The sequence below is a fragment of the Gasterosteus aculeatus genome, chromosome 2 (assembly GCF_964276395.1).
Source record: "Gasterosteus aculeatus chromosome 2, fGasAcu3.hap1.1, whole genome shotgun sequence".
NCBI classification, from domain to species: Eukaryota; Metazoa; Chordata; class Actinopteri; order Perciformes; family Gasterosteidae; genus Gasterosteus; species Gasterosteus aculeatus.
Genome location: NC_135689.1, coordinates 2734576 through 2756536, shown reverse-complemented (window position 1 = coordinate 2756536; position 21961 = coordinate 2734576). Strand labels below are relative to the sequence as shown.

At 50.6% G+C, this 21961-nt stretch overlaps 4 protein-coding genes across 16 annotated transcripts in view; 2 read left to right on the top strand and 2 right to left on the bottom strand.

The window, feature by feature from the left end:
• The first annotated feature begins 551 nt into the window (after positions 1–551).
• LOC120829391 (transcriptional regulator QRICH1) lies at positions 552–8404 on the top strand. Of its 5 annotated transcripts, none has more exons than XM_040193437.2 (12): positions 552–807; positions 1490–1781; positions 1870–1947; positions 2028–2168; positions 2255–3031; positions 3146–3323; positions 3408–3562; positions 3686–3800; positions 4410–4518; positions 4717–4865; positions 4946–5036; positions 5605–6643. In XM_040193437.2, the coding sequence occupies exons 2-12, from the start codon at positions 1524–1526 to the stop codon at positions 5789–5791; spliced, it is 2238 nt and encodes a 745-aa protein (XP_040049371.2). In that variant the 5' UTR covers positions 552–807; positions 1490–1523; the 3' UTR covers positions 5792–6643. The 5 variants fall into 5 exon arrangements, with proteins under 5 accessions (XP_040049371.2, XP_040049374.2, XP_040049373.2 ...); XM_040193440.2 differs by lacking the exon at positions 5605–6643 and adding an exon at positions 8276–8404 and having other exon boundaries at positions 566–807; XM_040193439.2 differs by having other exon boundaries at positions 566–807; positions 2255–3019.
• On the bottom strand, positions 6526–11247 carry LOC120829393 (receptor-type tyrosine-protein phosphatase V). 8 transcript variants are annotated; one of them, XM_040193443.2, is made up of 11 exons: positions 10787–11247; positions 10356–10403; positions 9527–9626; positions 9355–9445; positions 9191–9267; positions 8980–9114; positions 8776–8898; positions 8529–8689; positions 8299–8434; positions 7404–7465; positions 6526–7300 (listed from the first exon to the last, which is right to left on the bottom strand). In XM_040193443.2, exons 2-11 carry the CDS (start codon positions 10358–10360, stop codon positions 7105–7107), a joined length of 1086 nt encoding a protein of 361 aa, XP_040049377.2. In that variant the 5' UTR covers positions 10361–10403; positions 10787–11247; the 3' UTR covers positions 6526–7104. The 8 variants fall into 8 exon arrangements, with proteins under 8 accessions (XP_040049377.2, XP_077938931.1, XP_077938918.1 ...); XM_078082805.1 differs by having other exon boundaries at positions 6526–7331; positions 8233–8434; positions 10787–10918; XM_078082792.1 differs by having other exon boundaries at positions 8233–8434; positions 10787–10918.
• Positions 11248–11562: 315 nt separating this feature from the next.
• LOC120829394 (uncharacterized) lies at positions 11563–17564 on the top strand. Of its 2 annotated transcripts, XM_040193445.2 has the most exons (7): positions 11563–12229; positions 13203–13271; positions 13401–13504; positions 13648–13841; positions 15238–15296; positions 16326–16460; positions 16633–17564. In XM_040193445.2, the coding sequence occupies exons 1-7, from the start codon at positions 12191–12193 to the stop codon at positions 16813–16815; spliced, it is 783 nt and encodes a 260-aa protein (XP_040049379.2). In that variant the 5' UTR covers positions 11563–12190; the 3' UTR covers positions 16816–17564. The 2 variants fall into 2 exon arrangements, with proteins under 2 accessions (XP_040049379.2, XP_040049380.2); XM_040193446.2 differs by lacking the exon at positions 13203–13271 and having other exon boundaries at positions 11925–12229.
• A 698-nt stretch (positions 17565–18262) lies between these two features.
• LOC120829562 (prickle-like protein 2) overlaps positions 18263–21961 on the bottom strand; it is a 34914-nt gene continuing 31215 nt past the window's right edge. The window contains exons 7-9 of the mRNA XM_040193773.2: positions 21436–21590; positions 20553–21333; positions 18263–20284 (exon numbers count right to left, since the gene is read on the bottom strand). Of these exons, the coding sequence (XP_040049707.2) occupies positions 19254–20284; positions 20553–21333; positions 21436–21590 (1967 nt within the window). The 3' untranslated portion in view covers positions 18263–19253. The remainder of the gene's footprint in view (positions 20285–20552; positions 21334–21435; positions 21591–21961) is intronic.

Genomic DNA, 21961 nt, shown 5'->3' with positions numbered 1-21961 from the left:
ATAACGTTGAAGCGCAAGAACACAAGATATTCTCAGCTGATAAACACACCAAGGCCAATAATGTTGATAATAGTGGGGTATTTGTTTTTGTAATTCCACAGTTTAAATTGTCATAAAATCTTGACAGACAAATGCTATACATTTGCAGAGGTCATAATAATAAAAAGAGTTGTACACATCAGAAGTTCTATAAAAAGGTAATTTTCAGGTACAAAATGTTATATTAATATGTGAATATAAAGATACCAATAAGTGTTGCCTACAAGGAATAGAAAGTTAAAACAATGAAATACACCCGAACAGACCACGGTGAAATAACGCGTGGGAATTAACCATCGCCGGGCCAGAGCTTCATGAGCAGCGCGCCTCCATTGAGCGCATCTCTGCGGGACCACCTTAAAAGGTTGAGAAGCCAGTGAGCCACTAGGAGCGGCCGCCTGGGCCGACCGGGTTTTAAGGTGGACTGACATCTACCGGATCCTCACGGATACTCCGCTTGTGTGCGTCGCCTTTAAGGGGCCATCGCGCGAACTGTAGTTATCGCGATGTCACCGTTCGGAAATACCGCGGGATTACGAGGTGGTTACAGCTCGCCTTCCGATTGGTCCGCCGTTTCTGGTGTAAAATGGCGCCTTGAGAAATGAGTTGTTGAGAAAAAAACAACAACTACAGTTGGCCATCTGACGAAAATAAAGAACACTAAAGAATAAAGCAGCTCCCGGGGAAACGTCGGTAGCGTTAAGCCCCCCCGTTCACTCGAAGAGGAGCGACGTTTCCAGGGCAGAGAAGCGCGTTTGAGGAAGAGAGGTAGCGTTAGCTAGTTTAGGTAACGTTAGCCTGCTAGCTTCGCAGGTGACAGAAAAAACAAATGCAGTCGCTGCAACGCCTCCGACATGAGAGCTACCCCGGTGTCCCTTACTTTGTTGAGAACGACGTACTACGTAAGATGTTGTGCTGTTGTTTGTTAACATTGACAAGTAACACCTTTGTCAAACACGCCTGGGTTGTTAATGGCAGACCGCACGAGGCTAGTTAGCCGCATACCTGGCTAACCTAGCTTGTCGTGTGGTCAGCTGTTGACTGACAGTTGAGGAGCCACTGCACCGTGAACACGGCGTCACTCAATCGCCGTGCAAAACGTGCATCTGGTCACGATGCAGCGGTTCGAGTGCTGCGTCGCATTTGGAAAGTGGCCGCGCTTTGGTCCCCGCTCGTACACAGTGAGATAGATTTAACCCTTTCGTATTATCATCCGCCGTTGGTGCCACTGGATTGCGATCCGTCGGTTTATCATTTCGTTAAGTTTTTCGCAGCGTCCGACTGCAGCCCGTTTTCGATTGAACATCAATAATCACGTGTCCGTCTTTTAAAAATGTTATTACGTTTGCATGGAACTAATCTTGATGGTGTCCTTGATCTGTGATGTAATAGTGATTGCAGGGTGCAGCCACTTTAAAACAATCCCAAACGAATTCTGCCTTTTGCTCAGATTCCACCTGAAGAAGACGACGCTGCCACCAGCCATGAATAACTCCCTGGACGGATCAGGCTCCTACGAGGAGCTTGTGAGGCAGAAAGCTCGGAGCATCCCTCAGCATCGCATGAAGGAGTTCCTTGAATCCTTGGCCAGCAAGGACCCCGATGCCCTGCTAGAGTTCAGCCAGCAAGGCGGGGATACTGCGACCACCACCACCACCACCATGGTCTACCAACAAGAGACTAACTGCATCTACACAGACAGCACAGAGGTGGCAGGGTCATTGTTGGAGCTGGCCTGTCCGGTAAATCGGTGGACTAAACGCCGACTCGATCAAAAGGAGCCCCGTCCTTGAAACAAAGCTCCCTGACAGACGCTGTCTTTTGATGCAGGTTCAGCCGCAGCAGCAACAGCTACAGGAGTCTCAGCAGCAGACTGACCATCAGAATGCAGAGCAACAGATAGTTCAGGTCGGTCCCTTTTTTAAGATCCCTTTGTGGTTGTCTCTTCTCTGTTCAGTCCACAAAACACCTGTTATCCCTGTTTGAAGGTGCCGATTCAGGGCCAGCTGCAAGGTCAAATGCTTGGTCAGGTCCTGCAAGTGCCCTCTGGCTCACATCAACAGCTCCAGGGCGTGACTACTGCACAGCTGATTCAGGCCGGCGATCTCACTGAAGAGCAGCATCAACAGGTACATACAAGCAACAAAGACAAAGAATCATGGCTGAAAAGTTTTCCTTTATTTACCCGTACTCTCCTCCCTCTCGTGTGTTGTAGCTGCAAGCCCAGTTGGTGGCCGCGGTTGCAGGAGGACAACAGATCCAAATCCAGACAGTGGGGGCCATGTCTCCCACCCAGCAGCAAGACAGTATCGAGACGAGAGTCCTGGGGACCACCGTTGCCACATTACAGGGAGCCGGGGTCCTTCAGCCCGCCAAAAAGCGTAAGGTTGACATGCCCATTACTGTGTCCTATGCCCTGCCTGGTCAGCAAGTAGCCACAGTTCTGGCTATCCCCCAGGGACAGGGACAGCAGCAGAGCTACGTGTCCCTTCGGCCCGACCTCCTAACCGTGGACAGCTCCCACCTTTACAGCGCCACCGGCACTATCACCAGTCCCACGGGGGAGACCTGGACAATCCCTGTTTATTCTGCTCCCGCCGGAGGCCACGAGCAGGTCACGCACATCGCCATCCCCCAGGAGGCCTATGGGACGGTGCAGGTTGCGGGGCCAAACACTACAGCGATGAGCACAATGCCAACGCACGTTACCGTTGACGTTAACGACAAGCTGAAACTTCAAAGTCAGACGGCGCAGGCCGTTTCAAGCATCACCAGCTCCGGCGGGATGTGCGGCCAGGAAGAAGTGGTGCACACGCTGTCTGCGAACACGCTGTTCCCAGCGCAGCTGATGAACGGAAACATCCACATCCCAGTGGCCGTGCAGGGCTACTCCAACACCACCCAGTCCCTCATCTGGGATCCGCAGCAGCAGGTGCTGCACACACAAGGACTGTCGGGGCAGGAAGCCCAGCATCTGCAGGTGCTAACGCAGGTGTTGCATTGCTGTCTCTTTCTCCTTCCCTTTTTGTTTTTGGCCGGATACAAACAAATTTCTGGTTGTTTTTAATTACGTAAGGTGACGGTGTTGGTTGGTGCGTGTGCGCAGGGTCAGACGGTGGTAACGGAGATCGATGGCCAAGGCCAGCAACACGTGCAGGTGCAGGAGCTGCTGCTGCCGGCCACCCTGAAGCCAGAGGAAGGGCTGGAAGTCTGGCGGCTTTGGGCTCAGCGGAAGAACGCAGAGTTGGAAAAATCCGACAAAAATCAACTAGCCCCGATTGGCCGTAAGTGCACGTGGAGAATGTGTTGCTAAACAACACTTGATGCTGGCATGTGTTCACTCAACCTCGTGTGTGTGTGTGTTTCAGGACGCCAGGCACTGCGTTTCCAGGAGGACTTGGTGTCGTGCGCGGTAGCTGAGCTCTGCATGGGTCTCTCTTTGATGACCACGGAAGCTCGGGGGTTGGAGGAGGACTCTTATGAGGCCGATGTTCTCTACTATGTATTTCTGTGCATACAAAAAGTAAGTGTATCGTGCACGTAAAAACCCTGTTTGTCCGTTCCACCTTTTTATTGCGTCCCTCTTGGTACTGATCGCCGCCGTGGAACCACTGGCTGACCGCGTCTCTCCGACTCCCTCCTGCAGTACCTGTTCGATAACGGTCGCGTGGACGACGTTTTCTCGGACCAGTACTACACTCGCTTCGCTCACAGTCTGCACCGGATCCTGGAGCCTTGGAGGTCGTCTGTTCATCCGCTTGGTGTGTGGACAAGAGCCCTACGATCGATGTTCCGCAGTGCATCCCAGCACCGGCTAATGATAAGATCCCGTTGTTTGTTTGGTGTCCCAGATGTTTTTCTGTGATATCATCAGAAAGCCGAGTGTCAGTCGGCGGTCTTTTGCCTCCAAACAATATCCAGGATATGCAGTGTCTCATTTTACTTTTTTCCAATTAGTGGAACCTGACGACTGCGTTTTGCTTGTTGGCAGCACTTCTCTTGTTTCAAGCTAAATGTGCCATCACTCAGAATATGACGGGATTGGTTTTGATTTATTTAAATGAACTCATCATTTTGTTGGCAAAATCTACCAAATGCTAGCATACTACGAGTTTCTTTGGTGGAGGGCAACCACATTAAAAACCCTACAAGTATATTGATACCGGAAAGGCAGCGAGCTGCAGTCCTGAGCTTTGAGCTTCGCTGATAGCACTAAGTAACCAAGCAAGAAGCTGCTCCACCAAGACTACGGAGCTCTGCAGAATGACGTTAATGATTAAACATTACTGTGATGATTCGTTTCCTTGTGTCTAATCGTGTATTCCACGTTGATAAACGTGCAGGTCTTCATAATCTGCCTCCGCTTCCAGGTTATATAATTCCCAGTCATGTGACGGAGGAGATGCTGTGGGAATGTAAACAGCTGGGAGCTCATTCTCCCTCCACGCTGCTCACTACTCTGATGTTCTTCAACACCAAGTGAGTGGTTTAATATCACCCTTTTCTTTACCGCTTCATATTCAGTAAATCACTTATTCATACAGAACCTTTTTTTTAAACAAATCAAATACAATTCAAAGTGCTTTGATTGATAAGATGACAGAAAATGGAGAGAAGCTGCACTGATGCACACACCTGGTGTTCTGCTCCCACGACACACTGAACATCCTCCTCCAGGTATTTCCACCTGAAGACGGTGGAGCAGCATCTAAAAGTGGCCTTTTCCAAAGTGCTGAGACACACGAGGAAGAGTCCCAACAACCCCAAAGACAAGAGCACCAGCATCCGGTACCTGAAGTCCACGGAGCGCTTCATTGGCCAGAAAGGTAGGAGCGGCCGTGATGGTTTTATCGTGAGAGGAGAGCCGACATTAGGGATGAATAACCTTGATTTGATGCTGGTTCAGTCACAGACGACATGTACTCGGAGCAGCTGGAGGACCCGGAGAACCCGCTGCGATGCCCCATCAAGCTCTACGACTTCTACCTCTTCAAATGGTAATAAACACTTTTTCTTTTTTTTTTAGACGCAACTCTTGTTGTCGACAACTCGAGTTGCGCTCGAGCGGTTTCCCTCCATAGCCACCGTTGCCAGGCAACTGACCAAAACACGCAGTTCTTTATAATAACTCATTTTACTCAAAAGGTGGAAAAATATATTTATCTTCCTCTTCAAGAGGAATGCATTTAACTTGATTTCCCCCACTGCCAAAAAGTCTCCTTATCATTTGTGATCATGTGATAATCTGAAAATAATAACTAGTCAATTATCTGCTTCACTAATTCTTTCGCGCAGTTATTTTTTGCAGCAAGCTAAATGGAGCACTCGATTTCAAGATGTCCTCTTAGGCTCCGACTAAACGTATTTGGCAGTTTTTCACAAAAAACGCGTCCCGTGAATGAGGAATGTGGCCAGATCCATAATAAAAATAATGGTGAAAAACTTCAGAATATTTAATTCATGATGTTTGCAGAGACGAGCTGAACTGTAACTTTGACATCTGGCGCAAACAGAGAATGTGTCGCCCCGCGGATGGCCGAGCGCTCACGCCGTGTTCCCCTTCAGTCCGCAGAGCGCCAAAGGTCGCAACGACACCTTCTACCTGACCCCCGAGCCCGTGGTGGCTCCCAACAGCCCCATCTGGTACTCCACGCAGCCCATCTCCAACGAACAGCTGGAGCAGATGCTCGCCCGCATCCTCGCCATCCGCGAAATCCAGGAAGCCGTGAACATGCCGGAGAGCGCGCAGTAGTCGCGCCGGGGAGGGGGGGGGGGGGGTGCCCGACTCCTCCCCCTCTCCTGGCTTCAGCCGGCCTTCGATTGCTCGTGGTGACGGGCGGTTTCCTCTCCTCTCGCGCTCTCCTGTGGTCTCGCAGAGTGGCGCGTTCATGTTTGTATTCACCATGCGGCGGCGTGTGTTACATTCACACACTGTGCAGACAGCAGATACTGATTTGTCTTATTTGAGCGACCTCTCGACCTTCTTCTCTTTTTTTTTTTTTTTTTTTGGCCAAAGAATGTCCGGTCATGTTATTGACCCTGAACTCTAATTTAAATGTTTTTTTGAACAGTTGGTTCTCCTATTTTTGTTTTTACCAGCAGTCTGAAATGATCATTCGCTGTTTAGTTTTAATCTGTAATATATTTCTCATATATTTTCCCCGGCTTGTGCCTGCGCTCTGCTGCTTTTCATAGACATCCTTTATTGATGCGCTTCCCCTCATCTGCCTTGGTCACCGTTCAGTGTCACAGTGAATACCTCACTGGGTGTTAAGACTACATGAGTTAAAAAAACATGGGATAAAAGCCCATTTTTCAATCCTTTGGACCTGCAGAAACGAGCACTTACCACACGGTGGGGCGTTCTGGAATGCTGCTGGATCCCCACCCTCCCTCCCCCCGCTCCTCCCCCCCCCCGAGAACTCACTCGGATGAGTTATCTATTGTATCATACATGTGAATACACGACAGAGGAACGACTCAGAAGTGGGTCAGCCCTTTTATGTTGTGTAATACTCGTCGCTCCTTGGTGGACTTAATGGCTCGTCTGAAGGAGAACGGCAGTGCCTGTGTGTTTATGAAACATGACCTTTTTTGTACAGCCGCCCCGCGTCTGCCTTTTCTATCCTTTACGAAAGTAAAGCGAGAGATGAAAAGATATAAAAGAAAATCTGAATATAAAGTCATGTCGCAGCATCAATACGTCAATAGTGGAGGCCAACCGAGATACAAAAAGAATGAATGGTATTTAAGTGCGTGCACAGGGGGCCATCGTGTCGTCAAGGTCACAGTTTCCCAGCAGAGGAACCGGCTCGGCCTGACGGGCCGGCTGCTTCCTTTTGTGTTGTTTTCTCCTTTTTTTTTCTTTTTTTTTTTTACTCTGGCTTCAATGCAAATTGCTGCATCGGCGGTTTCGTCGACGGGTATTTGTTTGCATCTTGTCGGGCCAGTTTCCCCACAGCGTCTCTTCCCCCTCAGCTGCCGTGTGAGGGCTCGCACACCGGCCCCTCCTGCAGCCCGGAGCTGTGCTCGTTTTCGGGAGTCGCTCCTCCCCCCCCGGTGGCTTCAGGGGGAGTGATTGAACCAGGAGGGCAGCAGTCTCCTCAGCAGCTTCCCGGGGTGAAGGGCGTGCTGCGCGGTGCTCTGCTGTTCAGGGGGCGGGGGTCTACTGCTCCTCCTCCTCCGCCTCCGGCCCGAGGAGCGGTGGGGCTGGTCTTCAGCGTGCTGGTTGGTGCTCGAACTCGCGCCCGGAGTCACTGAACTGCTTGGGGGGAGAGAGAGAGGACGCACAACTTAGAATTTCACATTTGCTGTATTTCCTCACAATGACTAATTGTTCCGAGGCGGAGGTGTGGCGCTCTCACCGGGCGGAGGCTCCTCCGCTGAGCCAGTTCAGCAGACACTGATAAACGAGCAGGTACTGCTCCTGAGGACACACAAAGGCACCAGTGAGTCGGGCTGGAGAGCACACGCTTCTAATGAAGTATGGAGATGATTCGCTGTGCATGAAGATGCAGGCAACACCTCCGGCCTTTTGAAGGCCACGCCCCCAAAGTTCATGGGGGGGGAATTGCGATTTTTCCATTTGATAAAAGGGTTTTTCAGAAAATGAACTCTGTTGGGGGGGGAAAAAAAACAACCTTTTTATGATATTTTACGAATGATGACCACTTTTATGTTTAGTTAAAAGCAAAAGGCCAACGGGGGCTGTGAGGGCGGACGTCTCCGAGTGATGACATGTGCTCTCATTTAGCTGCTTGTTAGCAACTTTCTGTTCACCAGACGGGTGTTCAGAGACTTATTTCATATCGCAGAACAAAATATTGAATCCCTCGAGCTTGTCACTATTTCAGCCGTCTAAACAAAAGTATAAAAAGAACTCGCTCGCTCAGCACCCTGAAGAGTCCATTTCACTGGATGTTAAGGAAATTCTATATTTGAAACAAACGTGTATATGTAGATAATTTACTAAATGTGTTTCTACTTCATACTTGCTCGTTACACGACAGTTGATGATGAGCACATGAGCTTTATGGGTTGTTGTACATTAATGTATTTTGTGGAACACGTTTTTTTTTTCGCCAAGATGCATTAGTGATATATAGTAGTAGAATATAAAATGATCTCTCGTTTGAGTACATTTGATACCTTAATTAATACCAAGACGTTTGCTAGTAAAGAAGAGAACTTAATAATTGCTACTTGAAGGACCGCCGTGCTTCTTCCATCACCCCAGGAGAGTCCCACCACTGGACTGACCAGGTTCTGCACCATCCACATCCGATGGAGCCGTAGATCCTGCACGGCGGCCCGGACATTGGGCGGGATGCCCCTGGCACACAGCTGCATCAGCCACAACAGCGCCACGAACGTCCCTGAGCGCCCCACGCCTGCACTGAAGCACACAAACAAGACGCCGTCCGGTCGTTGAACTTCACCATGGTGGTGGAGGGGGGAAAGGGTGACTGGCTGGAGGTCAGAGGTCACACCTGCAGTGCACCACGGCCGGCCCCAGGGGAGGGGTCGCTTCCAGCTCCAGCCGCACTTGCTCGGCGAAGGCGACGAGCGAGGGCAGGTCTTTGGGGACGCCCTGGTCCGGCCAGGTCGGGTAGTAGTAGTGTGTGACGGTCCGGTCTGTTGGATGATCTCTCTGAAACACGAACCACGTTTCTAAACCGTTACTCTGTGGTCAACAAGCAGTTCAAAGGTACCAAATGGGATGTTGCTTTTGCTCACCTGTCTGAGGTTAATGGTGGTGATGAAATAATCCGGACCTTGTTTGCGGGTCACTGTGGTCACTTGGATCAGCCCGTGATGGACCGTCCCGCGGTCCAGAGGCCAATACTTCTCACACATCACCTGTACGAGCGTATTAAACCGTTGTGTTTCTACAAAGACGTCCTATGAGGCCATTAGGGGTGTTAAGGTTACATGTCAGACCTGGTCCTTTTGTCTCAGCGCCGTCACCATGACGATTATCCTGACGTTCTGCTCCCACACCATCCTCCAGAAGTCAGCCACGGTGTTGTGCAGGGGTCCCTGCGTGCAGATGAAGTCCCTCTCCGACCCGCCGCCCTGAGTAAGGACATCGAGGCGTTAGCGGGAGGACGGAAGGACCGACAGGAAGGACCGACCGGGAACCAGCTCTCACCGGCACGAAGTTTGCGTTGATGTAGTCGGAGTTGGGTTGGGAGCCCTGAAGCGACAGCCTCACGCGACAGTGGTCATCTGCAGCCGGATGGAAAAGCAAAATGAAATTGGTCTCGTTTCGTACTTTCTGTACTCCGCTCCGGTGTGATTCGGTTCGGCACCTACATGGTAAGATGTAGGGGTATCTGTTCTTCTCTCTGTTGGGCCCCGAGTCGCCCGCTCTGGCGGGGAGGTCTTTGCCGACGACCTCGAGCTCCTTCACGGAAATAAATCAACACGCATTGATCCTCCGAATTAGACGTGAGATCCAAGTTCAAACGAATGGAAAAGAAGGTACCTCGAACTCCTGCTTGAGGCCTCTGTTGTTGTTGGCTGAGAGCGTTTGGCATCGCAGACGGAACTCCTGCAAGATCTGTGCTCTGGAGAAGGTCTGCACCCTGCGTGGCACCACCGCCACGTTGCATCAAACCATTTTTAACCCAACATATGCACTCAGATATCCTAGTTTAAGCCTAGAGGGTTTTTTGTTGTTGTTCTTCTTGTCGACAAAAGACCAAAACCAACAGTAATCTGATCCACGTAAGTTCCCCATGTGGTCACGGGCACTCTGTGTATTCGAGTTTATCCGGCTTCCGCCAGCCTGCTGTCGGAAAACACAAGCCGAAACAGAAGCTTCTGCAGACGAAAATAGTCTCCAGAAGATTTGCGCTCAGGTTTGAGGAAAGGATGTACCCTCTGATATTAATGGAAGTAAAACATTTCGGTGTTTTATTTGTGCCACACGGCTCAAAGTGACGCGGTCTAATAAAAACTCAAAGTGACTTCATCTGTTGTTCAGCAGAGAGCAGCTTCGGGGATCTAGTCTTAACTCGTTGGTATGAATGGTACGAATTAACAAACGCCTGTCAGAATGTTGCATTCCAACAGCAGCACAAACAACTACAGCTGCCAAAAACACCACTTCTCCTCAAACCATGTCATCAATAACCGAACGTTCTAGCAGGATCTTTGTGTGTTATGACTGTCATCTTGGGTGACGTGAAGGGCTGAGCGCCGCAGACAGGGCGGGGAAGTTAGAAGATATCGAAATTGTTGGTTTTGTTCTTTTGGGGATTTGTTGGCATTAAGAAGCCGTGTTCTGAGGATTCGTTGAAGTTGGTCCTTACCTCATGTTTTTTCTTGCGGCCGACGGTTCCAGGATGTTTGTGTCGACGCTGTGAAAGAAGACGTTGCGCCTGATCAACTGCTCATTGGTTTGTGAATGTCTCAGAAGGTCCTCTGAGACATTCACAAACCAATGAGCAGTTGATCAAGCGCACTGACCCCCCCCCCCCCCCCCCCTCCCTCACTGTTCCTGCTGAACACAAGTATGTGACACCTGAGAAAAAGCTCTTCCCTGCAGACGAGGGCAGCTGCATCCTGCGTGGCACAACAGGTAAAGAAGGAAGGCGCGTCCACATACGTCCAAAAGCAAAGACACGCCAGCTCGCCACGACCATCACTCGCACAGTTTTGTAAAGAAAACCGAGAAGAAAAAAAACGAGTTGTGCAGCCGGAGAACAAAGGGCAGAGTTTCTGTGAGACTGGAAGCGTTTACCTTAACGGCCTGAAGAGAGACCACGCCGCTCCGGGGTTCACGTGACGGCAGTCTGGTTTCAATAACCATCTCGCTCAGGGGAGGAGGAAGTGAGATGGGTGGAGACGGCGGGTGGAGGGAGGAACACTACACCTGTGGGAGGGATGTCGCTGTGTTGTGTTCAAGCTCGCCGCCTCGCGATGTCGAGTTATGGGGAGTTACTGAAGTCACGGGAGACTTTTTTTTTTCTTTTTGAATGGATTGTCTTGTTTTGAGTTTTTTACAACACTGGATATTTGTGTGTAGTATTTATGTTCACAAACTGACAGACTGGTCTTCATTTGTCAGGTATTTACTTCACGCAGGAGCAAAAACGAGCCTTATTTTCTAAACTACCAGAAAAGGTATTATGATATTTGTATTTACCTATCGAAAGGTAAATGACCCATATTGTGACACGGTTGCGGCCACGTTGCCACAGGTCAGTTATGCCTTTGAAACATCTATAACCATCACTGCTGACATGTTGCATCAGTCTGTTGTCATACACACAAATATGTTACAGTGGCACAAAGCCGAAGATTTGACTAAATATTAAAGTATTTACCATCGCGGTGAATAAACATTGTGTCGGTCACCTCGCGATGACAGTCAGCATCTCACTGATCCACGTGAGCACCAGAATGTTTGTGGTGCAACATTTATTACAGCACATTAAGCACGTTTGTCACAGTAAGTCTTTGACAAAGCAAACATGGAGTTTTTTTGGTTCACCAACTGTTGTCGGGCGAAATCGAGTGACAATAGTTCAGTTTCTCGGGAGGCAGAAAGGATGAAGCTTGACTGTTTGGTGTATGAGGCATTATAATTAAAACTATAACTGTATATATTTGGGGGGTGAAACGCTTGTTTTTGGTTTCACAGTTTGGACTTGGAGGAACGGAGACCTTCTTAGGAAAGGTTGTTCCCGTTAGAGCTCACCTGCCTGTAGAACAGGTGAGACCACAGAGAAGCGTTCTCACCTGCCTGTAGAACAGGTGAGACCAGGTGCGTTCTCCTTCTGGGAAGAAGTCCGCGCGTGCTCAGAAAGAGACGGTTTTTTATTTTTTTATAAGCCTCCGTGACAGCAGTCTGAACCTGATTGGCTGGCTGGAGAAAAGGGAAGTAAAAAAAAAAAAAAACTAAAAACACGTTGCGTTGTTATCCGGCAGGAAACCAGAGAAAAGACTTCAACCGGAATGTGACATTTTCATTGTAAAAGTCATCGGCACGCGGAGACGTAACAAGCTAAATGTGAATATTTAACCGCCGCCCGTGCGACGTGCGCGTGAGATTCGATCGCTTCCTGCTTTCCAGCTTCTTCGTCTCTCGGGAGAGAAATTAAAAAAAAAAAAAAAAAAGCTCGGATCAGACCAACGCGCGGAGATGGATCACGCGCGACCGCAGGACACGCAGCAGAACAAGGTACGGACACTGAAGGACACGAAAACACCGCTTCCGAGAGGCGACGCGCGCACGCGACGCGTTACGTCGCACTTTGACCCGATAAATTCCACTTCAGCACAAAGTCATTTAAAACCGCAACCAGAAGTAGAACCACCGCAGCTGTGTCCCAGTTCGACGGCCGCGTTCCTACGAGGACCCGGCCGTCGCGGTCTACATGGGCCGCGTCCCTACGAGGACCCGGCCCTCGCAGTCTACATGGGCCGCGTCCCTACGAGGACCCGGCCGTCGCGGTCTACATAGGCCGCGTCCCTACGAGGACCCGGCCGTCGCGGTCTACATAGGCCGCGTCCCTACGAGGACCCGGCCGTCGCGGTCTACATAGGCCGCGTCCCTACGAGGGCCCGGCCCTCGCGGTCTACATAGGTCTGTCTCTGCCGCTCCCGTTGCTAAGCAACCTCCTCCGCTTGGCCCGTATAAGCCTTAAAACCTTTTAATTTAATTTAGGAGTATTATTTCAGGTTGAGAGAAGAACATTTTCCACTAAATATGAATTTACTTAAAATCGGTTGAGCATGTAGCTACTTTCAGCTAAAAGTAATATCGCAATCTTAATATTAAGGACATCAATCAATACAGTCAATAAAAACAACAGCAGCAAACACATTTATTTACTTGTACGTACTTTTTACTACATCCAACTTTTATTCATTTATTTTTTACATACAAGCAGGTATACCATTTAGATATTACAGAATATGTGAGTTATTGTCATTTATTTCCTGTGTGTGCTACAATTCTAAATATATATTTAAATCGGTATAGATTGTATATCTTTACGAAATAAAGATTATTCAACCAATTATTGATCAAAGTAGCCGCCGGCCCTTTCTCTAATCCCCCGATTGTTGCAGCTTCCTTTTCGAACCTACGCTGCCTGTACCACGGTAACCGCGGTAACCATGGTGATCACCGTGCTGCTCTGCTCCCCCAGGGCTCCATGCTGCGGCACCGGGAACACGCCGCCGACGAGAGGCCCGCCGACGGCTCGCCGCGTCCCGCAGTGGGTGCACCTCCTGTGGCGTGTCACATCTCCTAATGAACAGTTTGTTTGCACTCTCATGTTCAAACCGTGACCCCCTCACCCCGCACCCCCCCCCCCCCTCCCTCCCTCCCTCCCTTGTGGATGCAGGACTCGAAGAGGCTGATCAGGAGAGTGCGAAGTCCATCCAGGCCGAGGGCACGGCTGGACAATTCCTACAAGGCGAAGTTCGGAGGGCGTTTCCACGGACCTCAGTGAGAACGGCGACTGGAGAGCGCGCTGGGGGGCAGATGGGGGGCGGGGGGGTTGTTGTCTTTTCGTACCTTACCAATACCGACGGCGGCGTGACCTTTTTTTTTTGTTTGTTTTTTTCCCTCCCTCCTTTCGAATGCCGCAGATCCCCGAGGGAAGACCACTCGTTCTACAAACCCGGCTCCTCCAACCAGAGGTACCACCCCTTCGACCCCCGGGCCGACTTCCACCGGAGGGACCACTTCCAGCACAAACCCCCCCACGCGGCGCCGAGCGAGAGGGAGCGCTACGAAAAGAGAGAGAGCGCCGATGGGAGTTCACCGTCCAAACAGAACAACGGTGAGTTCAAGTCTGTGAAAACGTCAGTGACCGGAGGAGGAATTATTCATGTAGTTAAAGATGAATTAATTCCATTCATATTATTCCTAAAACATCAAATCTGCTTAAATGGCTTGAAGAAAAGTAAATACAGACTTTGGTTCCTGACGATCAAAGTATTTCATTTACCCCCAAAAAGTTTACTACTTACAGTATGTTGGCGGATGTTTCTCTTTATTTTGACAAAACGAGGCTGTTGCCACTATTTAAGCTAAGCTAGCCTTCATTTTCATATTAGCACAACAGAGTGTTCCACATGGTGTGTGAATCTGTTTATTTACAGCTCTACCATGCAAAGCGCTAAATATATCCTGAATGTGTAAAAGCCTGAACGGAAGAACCCACTCAGCCGCTTTCACACACTCACACACTCACACACACACACACACACACACGCACACGCACACAGTGTGGTTAGTGGTGGTAAGACTCAGAGCCCCCACACGCCGCGCGTCCACATCAAAGTGATTCCCTCCCCCCTCGGCTTCACCGCCGTGCACTTTATCACATGACCACCGGGTGGCAGCACCGGCCAGCAGACGCACACGCGTGCGCATTTTCACGCACGCTCTGCATCCGGCGTGTTCGTGAAGGTGGTCGCCCTCTTGGCTGCCCACTGAGACCCAGTGGAGGGATCATGTGGTGCGATGAACGCGTTAAGCGTTACGCGTCCGTCCTCAGACTCCTCACACAGCTGACGAATGACCTCCATCGTTCGCCAGTGGGAGTCTGGAAGTAAACAGCGAGGGCCGATTAACATTTTGTTACCCTCACGTTTCCTTTGTTTCAACACAAACTGTGAATGTTGTTGTTGTTGTTGTTCAGCCGGTACGAAGCGGCCCGATGTGTTGTTCTGAACCGAGCTGTCGGCACTGTATGTTTTCATCAGCTGCCGGCGCGCACACTGCAGCACTGTGGAGGTGTGTGTGTTTGTGTGAGTGTGGAACAGGTTTTTTTTTTTTTTTTGTGCGTTATGGTGCGATGATGGTGACTCATCGCCGGTTGGTGTGTGTGTGTGTGTGTGTGTGACACTGAGAGAGAGAGAGAGATACTAGCCAGCAGTTTATAATGAGCCAAAACACAACTATTGCCTCGCATTCAGTCCAATATCACACGGCTAAATTCACAAATATCAGCAGGTTCTGCTGTGAGATTTACGTGTCGATTGTTGGACCCAGAGAATCACAATAAAAACATATTGTTGAGAAGAGGCTGAAGATGAAGGTGAGGGAATGACGAGACGCTTTTAACCATCGGTGGAGGTTTAAAGATCCACCCAAAGGCAGGCGATGCACAGAAACACAACCGTCTCTTCACGCAGTCCTTGTTGTGTGTTGTTTTTCTTCTGTTTTTCCAGCTGCCGGGCCGTTCGTACCCAGATGCAGCTCCAGCAGAGACAAGGACGCGCCGCTCAGCGTAAGTTCAGACGTTTGGAGCTAACGGCTTTTCGTTTTCTCTTGAAACGAAAAGCCGTTTGGATTAAAATGCTATTTTCTGTCTTTTAAGAAAACGCAGCAAATTAGGGATTATTTTCCCTATGAATTAAGTGTATGATTAATCTCCGCTTGGGAGAAGTGCTTATATGCCAAACTGAAAATCATTTGAACCCAGAGAATGTTCCGTGTTTTTGTTTCACCAGTCATCAAAATAGCAGCAGATTATTTTCCGGATCCTTCCAGTGATTCCATGTGCAGACAGCTCAGGTGCTGCAGGGGGGAGAAAAAAAGGGGCCGAAATCCGATGAAAGCCGCATGCATTTTCTCGGCTGGCGTAATCGTGGCGAGGAGGCGCTGGACAGATGTGAGCGGCTGGATGAGGCCCCCGAAGGTCTTTTTGTCTCCTCCGTAGAAGCACCGAGAACAACTAAAAAGCACGTTAGCACGTTTGCACGTTTTGCGGCCTCCGGCTCTTTAGCTGCAGGATGCTCGAAAGCTCGGCCGTCTCTCTGCAGCCGTCCTGTCGCACCGAACGCTGATTTAATTGAACGTGAGCCGTCGAGTTTTTCATAACCCGGCCTGTGAATCATTAACCGGGGATTTAAAAAACTCAATAAATAATAAACTGACCCTTTGCGTCCCGCGGCTGTGCAGACCCCCCGGTGGCGGTCCAGTGGATTCTGGGGTCGTCCTGATTAATCGCAGTGTGACAGAGATCCTCGCTGCCCGCAGGAGGTGGAAGCAAATATACTTCATCCTCATCATCATCTCAGCAATGAGTCAATGTCCCTTTTTATAAAAACCCTTTATAAATTGTGACATATTTTTTTTCTGACATATTTATTCATTGAACACATGAAAGCAGAACAAATTCTGAATTCATAATTCCCTCTGAGCAGCGTTTCAAGTTGACACCTGAGGATTCCGCTCATTCGCAGTTTTGTTGGCAAACTGTGCAAATTTCCATCTGCGGTTTCATTTTTTTTTCTCCTCCCGTTTTTGTTCTCAGAGCGACAGGAACCAAAGCCGAGAGCGAGATCACACGGGGACCCGAAGCAAAGAGAGGGAGCGAAGCCGAGACGGGGAGCTTCCCCCGGCAACGCGAGACCGAGCCATCCAACAGAAGAGGAAAGAGATAGACGAGGTAAGGAGAGGGGGGGGGGACGCCACATGGACACACACACCTCGGGGACCAATCAAACCGCCAATCAAAAGGGGGTTAACGGGGGGAAAAAACCCGTACAATCATCCACCGGTGTCGACCGAACGTTTTGAAGCGAAGCACTAACCGCCCCCCCCCCCCCCTGCCCTTGCAGGTGTACTACCAGGAGTGTGAAATGTTCGGCCTGGTGGCGAAGATGCTGATCGCCAAGGACCCCACCCTGGAGCGCCCCATCCAGTCGGCGCTGCAGGAGAACCTGCGGGACATCGGCAAGCGCTGCGTGGAGGGCATGGAGAAGTTCATAGCGGACTACGACGCCGCGGAGGCGTCCCGCTAGCCGGGAAGTGTTTCATAATACTACTTCATGGGATTTTTCAACGCTGCTCCTTTTGATATCCGGGGTGAACAGATCTTTTTTTTGTGGGGGGGGGAGGGGGGGGGGGGGTTTTTACCTGCATGGCTTTTGTCAAAGCGGCTGTTTGACCCCCCCCCCTTTAATCGGCCACCAGGAGCCGCGAACTGTAACGCGGCCGAGCTCCTCGGGCAGGTCGGGTTAATTAACGCTCTGATTAACAGCAGATGGGTGAAATACTACTTAATTCATGAGAAAATGATTCCTTGCGTTCTGCAAAATGTGAACGCGGCCGTCCGGCTGCCGGCCGGGAGCCGCTGCGCCGTCGCTCCGTACTTCTGCCGCTTGAATGTCCCACGTTGTTGCAGCGACGAGTCTCTCTCATCACGGAGCCATTTAAGAAAACACTCGTGGGCCAAACATCAACAGCCCACGTTGCGTAATTAAAAAAGGCAAAATCGACTGGTAAACGGCGGAGGTGGAGTGAAATGTCCACGCGGGGGGTTTTCTTAATCAGAGGGAATAATTGATATGATTGGAACGTCGGGCGATTGGTGCGAGCGGCCCGGCCCGGTTGCCTTCATCGAGTGAATAAAGCTGTTCTACGTTGATTTCTGTGCACATGTTTGCATCTCGCGTTCGCTGCACTCGTGAAAACCACTTTTAGACTGAGATTGCTAGGATTTTATACTGCTCTTGATTGTATTTAATAAAATTTGATGATATTAATGAAACACTTGACTGCTTGTTTTGCATGAAGTGCACGAATGTTGACATTCTTAAAACCTTCCCTGTGGTCTGTAAATGGACACTTTGGGCGTCACATGAATCCATGAATGTATCTGTAGGTGAGAGCTTTTTTTTTATACTTAAGCATTTTTATTAGGGGGGCTTTTATCAAGGGTATACAATAGGTGAGAAGCTCTTAAGCTTTTAAGTCCTTTTGATGTCTGACCTAAAGCCCGACTGATACATCAGCGCCAATTACGTCTAATTATAGAAATATCGACGTCGGTGTAAATGTCAGCCGACACCAGGAAACTACAGCACAGAACGTTATTCAGGGAGCGCACACCGGACTATGTACTATATATATAAATAGATATAAACAAACAAATATATATAAATGAGAGCCACACTGCGTTTCCCGGCACAAAGCGGCTTTTTGCCACATTATCATATTAAAGGTATTTGTCGGACAGGTGAAGCCATCACTGTCCCAAGTGTCAGTTGGGAAATATTCCAGCTGAATAACCGATTAATTAAGCATAAGTAGCTCAACTGGATGTCGGGCGAGTTAAAATTCACTTGACATTTAAAATGGTCATTAGAGAACTGTAGTCCCGCCCCTTTGTGTGCAGCTGATGAGTTGTTTTTAAAAGGCGATACACCAACAAAGAGCGAGCGTCACTCACAGGCGGACCAATCAGTGCAAAGTTCATTGAAGCACACTTTATTTTCCGTATCAGACAACAACAACAAATCAACATGCAAGTCTCCCTAACCCTACATCATGTTATACAAATAATGATCTTTAGTTACAAAATATATAAATATTTAAGACCATATGTACAGAACATTTACATTACTACATCCATCAATTTAATAAGTGTATTACTATATATACATTTAACAGGTATTATTCTCTAATGTTCTCATATTTATTATTTGCATTGTAATTATTATTGTTAGCGTTGTCATTATTATAATTCTTAATCATCTAAGGGTAACTCTGAAAAACGAAGCATGTTGCAGAAGAGAAAACGGGACCATACCTGACGTCACTGAGGCTGAATGGTGGAGCAGCAGAGGCCGGCCGGCGCCCTGCCCCCCCCCTCCCCGCTGAAGCATGGCGAGCTGGCTATGTAGAGCACGAGGTTCAACAGACTATTTGTACAAGGTGATGACGCGGCGGCACACGTGACTTTCACTCCCCCCCCCCCCCGACACGCGTTCTGCTTCGTCCACATGGAATTAGGTTTTAATCGCTTTTTGCCCGCCCTTCTTCGCGCTGTGGAGCGATTGTTCAGCCTCTCTTTGTAACACGCGCGCACACGTACGTCATTTACATCCACCGCGGTATATTTAGAAGTCAAGTTCTGTCCGCGCTCCCGATCGACCACCAGAGGAGCCGACCTCCTTCACTGTAAACACCTCTGTTGTGTAAGCCAGCTGAGCTTCCTCTGGTGATTCGATCATTCTGTGTAGGTGTGCACAAACACTACCCGGTGTAGAGTTGTGTAGGCTCACAAGCACAAAAAAAAAAAAATAGGCCTTTTCTCTCAACCCCGACACACACACACACACACACACAAACACACTATGCACTCTCAACTGTCTCCCTCTCACCTCCCCTCTTTGTTCCTTACCCCTCTCTTATCTCTTTCACTCTCCCCCCTCTCACCATCACTCTTGCTCTACCTCTAAGAAATGATGCAGTTTTTGCTCTTCCTCCTTTGGCGGCCGTGCAGCTGGCCGTGCATCGGCCCGTGCATCGGCCCGTGCATCTGTCCGTGCATCTGTCCGTGCATCTGTCCGTGCATGGGCCCGTGCAGAGGTCCGTGGTGGGCAGCTATCCCGGAGGGGCTGTAGCGGTGGCGCAGCTCCTCGTTGTTGATGTAGCACAGCTGCACGGGTCGCGGGATGGGTTCGCCCAGGAAGTAACCCTCGTCTGCCTCTGACTCGGAGGAAGAGGAGCAGCTGGAGCACCAGGGGTCGGCGGCCTCCGTGTACCCGTCGCCCCAGCACGGCCCGCCGAGCCCCGCGGGTGGCCAGCCAGCGTTCTGCAGGGTGAGATCAGAAGTGGTGCGGGGGCATGGCCGCTGCGGCTGCTGCCTGTAGCCGCCCGGCTCGAGGCCGAACAGCTCGCGGGCGGCGTTCCCGGCGGGGAAGCGGTCGTAATCCTCCTGGACGCGGCGGTACGGCGGCTCCAGCATCTGGGCGGGCCGGTCCGCCACCAGGTGCAAGGCGTTGTCGGAGCGGGAGCGCCGAGAGCGCTTGTGGTGGCGGCTGCTGCGGTGCTGCCCGTTGCCGTGGTTCCCGCGGTGGTGTTTGCGGCGCCTCGGCTGCGGCTGCGGCTGCTGCTGCTGTTGCTGCGAGGCCGCGGGTTCCTGCCCGTTGATGCGCCGGCGGGGCATCCTGTCGCTCATGGGGGCCATCCGCAGGTTTCCACTGCTGCCCATCACCCCGACGCGACCTTTGTCGTCGAAGCCCAGCGGCTGCGGGCCGTCCCAGTACTGCAGCGGGTACCCGACTCTCAGCGGAGCGTATACGTTGTTGTTATAGGGGCGAGAGGAGGACAGCGACTCGGTGCTGTGGAACTGGACCGAGGAGCTCAGGGTGCCCATGTTGCTCTTTTCGGACACATTCACACCGGAGTCTTTACTGAGGTCGGGCATGGAGAACCTGGACAGATGCTCCTGGCGCTTACTGACCCCGTCCAGGGAGTTACCTGCTGAAATAAGAAGTCACAGGTCAATTTACTTATACCTTTTGGCAATATACGTCATTGTGCCGTACTAGGGCAGCCAACAATTGGTCATTTTTTTAAAACTCAATTAGTCCTACCGTTATTTTAATGCTTATATCCAAGAATTGTTTGTGTCTCTGGCGACGGCAATATGAAGTGTGGGTAAACTTTCAAATCTTATCGATAAGTGATCAAATGAGTGTCACCTAAGAGGACAGTCCCGTACCACGCTGTGTCCCTGACACGACTGTACCTGTGGCGTTGGACATGATGAGGGAATCCGTGGATCCCCGAGGCGTCTGTTCCAGAGGGGCGAGGGGCTCGTTGAAGCTCATGGCATTGACGGGGTTCCTCCGGGTCAGCGGTGGTCTGCCGTCTCTCTGGAAGCCGTGCAGGCTGATGCTCCTCTTGTCGGAGAAGCCCTGGTTCTGGCTCGACATCTCGTTGAAGCTCATCTGGGTGCGCAGCTTGTTGGGCCTGAACTCATCCTGGCTGTGGTGGGTCCAGTTCTCATTGAAGGAGTGGCCCCTCAGAGCCGCCATGGGGGTCCTCTTGGCGTTGCCTGGTTCCTTCCCCCACGAGTCAGGCCTCTTCCCCGGGTTGGCGGCGGTCTGAGCTGACGGATGGCCGTTTGCGTTGGGGTTGTAGCCCTGCCTGGGGTTACACTGGGCCAGCATATGGATAGGCGCAGGTGTGGGGGAGGGTTCCCGCTGGGGGCCCTCGTAGGCGCCGGGAACGTAGGGGTCGTCGCGGCTCATCCACACCTGGTTAAGGCTCGGGGCGCGGCTCGGCGTGCGACTGGGCGTGCGGTTGGGCGTCCTGCTCGGGGTCTGGCTGGACGAGAGGCTCAAGCGGTCCATCTGGACGGAGAGCGGATCGATCTCAGCCGACAGACGGTCGGGCATGGGCGGAGGAGCCGCCTGCCGGGCCTCGGCGTTCCTGCGCTCCTTTTTGCCAATCTTAGTGCTGTGGCGGGATTCGCGGGAACGGGCGCTTTGGAAGGCGGAGTCTGAGGAGTCGGACTCGTCTGGATCCTGGTTGGTTAAGATTAGACCAAGAGTTAAGTACAATGATCAAACTCCTAATATGTAATAGTACAGTCAATACATTCAATGATCCTGTTTTTGGTTACACACCTGTCCAGCGCTGCAGGACCGCGAGCAGAAGATCTGCCCCTGTTTGGGCAGGAAGGGGCGGCCCAGCAGGGAGCGCTTGCACCGGGCGCAGCAGAAACACTCCTCGGTGGCGTGCCAGTGCTGCCCGTCATACGTCATCTGGCCTTGGTCGATGCCTTTAGAGGGATGGAAACGTTGTATTTCTCAGCATTGCGATAACAGAAGCGAGTTCAGCAGTTAATGCAGTCTGGCGTTAACTGTTTGAAAATGGTAATGCGATGGCAGCTATCTCTAATATTGCTGTAAAAATATTATTCTATAAAGTCTCTATAAATGCTAATGAGCACAGAATAATCACTTACTTTCTAATGGATCATTTCAACCATTAGAAAGTAAGTGCAGCTCATTGAATTCCTCTTCTGCTGCTTAAAGAAAGCATTTGCGATTCTTTCCCGTTTATAAGACGGACCGAATGCATTCCACCAGCCCCGCTCCCCAGCTAGGGGAAGTAATCATCTTTCACAGCTCCCATCTGGATTCAACATGG

Excerpts from the sequence above, each read along its gene's own strand:
- LOC120829393 (XM_078082784.1), bottom strand. Across the intron at positions 8,690-8,775 it reads CCACCATTAACCTCAGACAG|AGAGATCATCCAACAGACCG; the intron begins GTGAGCAAAAGC and ends TTCGTGTTTCAG. Across the intron at positions 7,304-7,403 it reads AGCGGAGGAGCCTCCGCCCG|CAGTTCAGTGACTCCGGGCG; the intron begins GTGAGAGCGCCA and ends TCTCCCCCCAAG.
- LOC120829391 (XM_040193437.2), top strand. The coding sequence starts at position 1,524 with ATGAATAACTCCCTGGACGGATCAGGCTCCTACGAGGAGCTTGTGAGG. Across the intron at positions 4,866-4,945 it reads GCGCTTCATTGGCCAGAAAG|TCACAGACGACATGTACTCG; the intron begins GTAGGAGCGGCC and ends ATGCTGGTTCAG. Across the intron at positions 5,037-5,604 it reads GACTTCTACCTCTTCAAATG|TCCGCAGAGCGCCAAAGGTC; the intron begins GTAATAAACACT and ends GTTCCCCTTCAG.
- LOC120829394 (XM_040193445.2), top strand. The coding sequence starts at position 12,191 with ATGGATCACGCGCGACCGCAGGACACGCAGCAGAACAAG. Across the intron at positions 13,272-13,400 it reads ACGGCTCGCCGCGTCCCGCA|GACTCGAAGAGGCTGATCAG; the intron begins GTGGGTGCACCT and ends TTGTGGATGCAG. Across the intron at positions 13,505-13,647 it reads GGGCGTTTCCACGGACCTCA|ATCCCCGAGGGAAGACCACT; the intron begins GTGAGAACGGCG and ends CGAATGCCGCAG.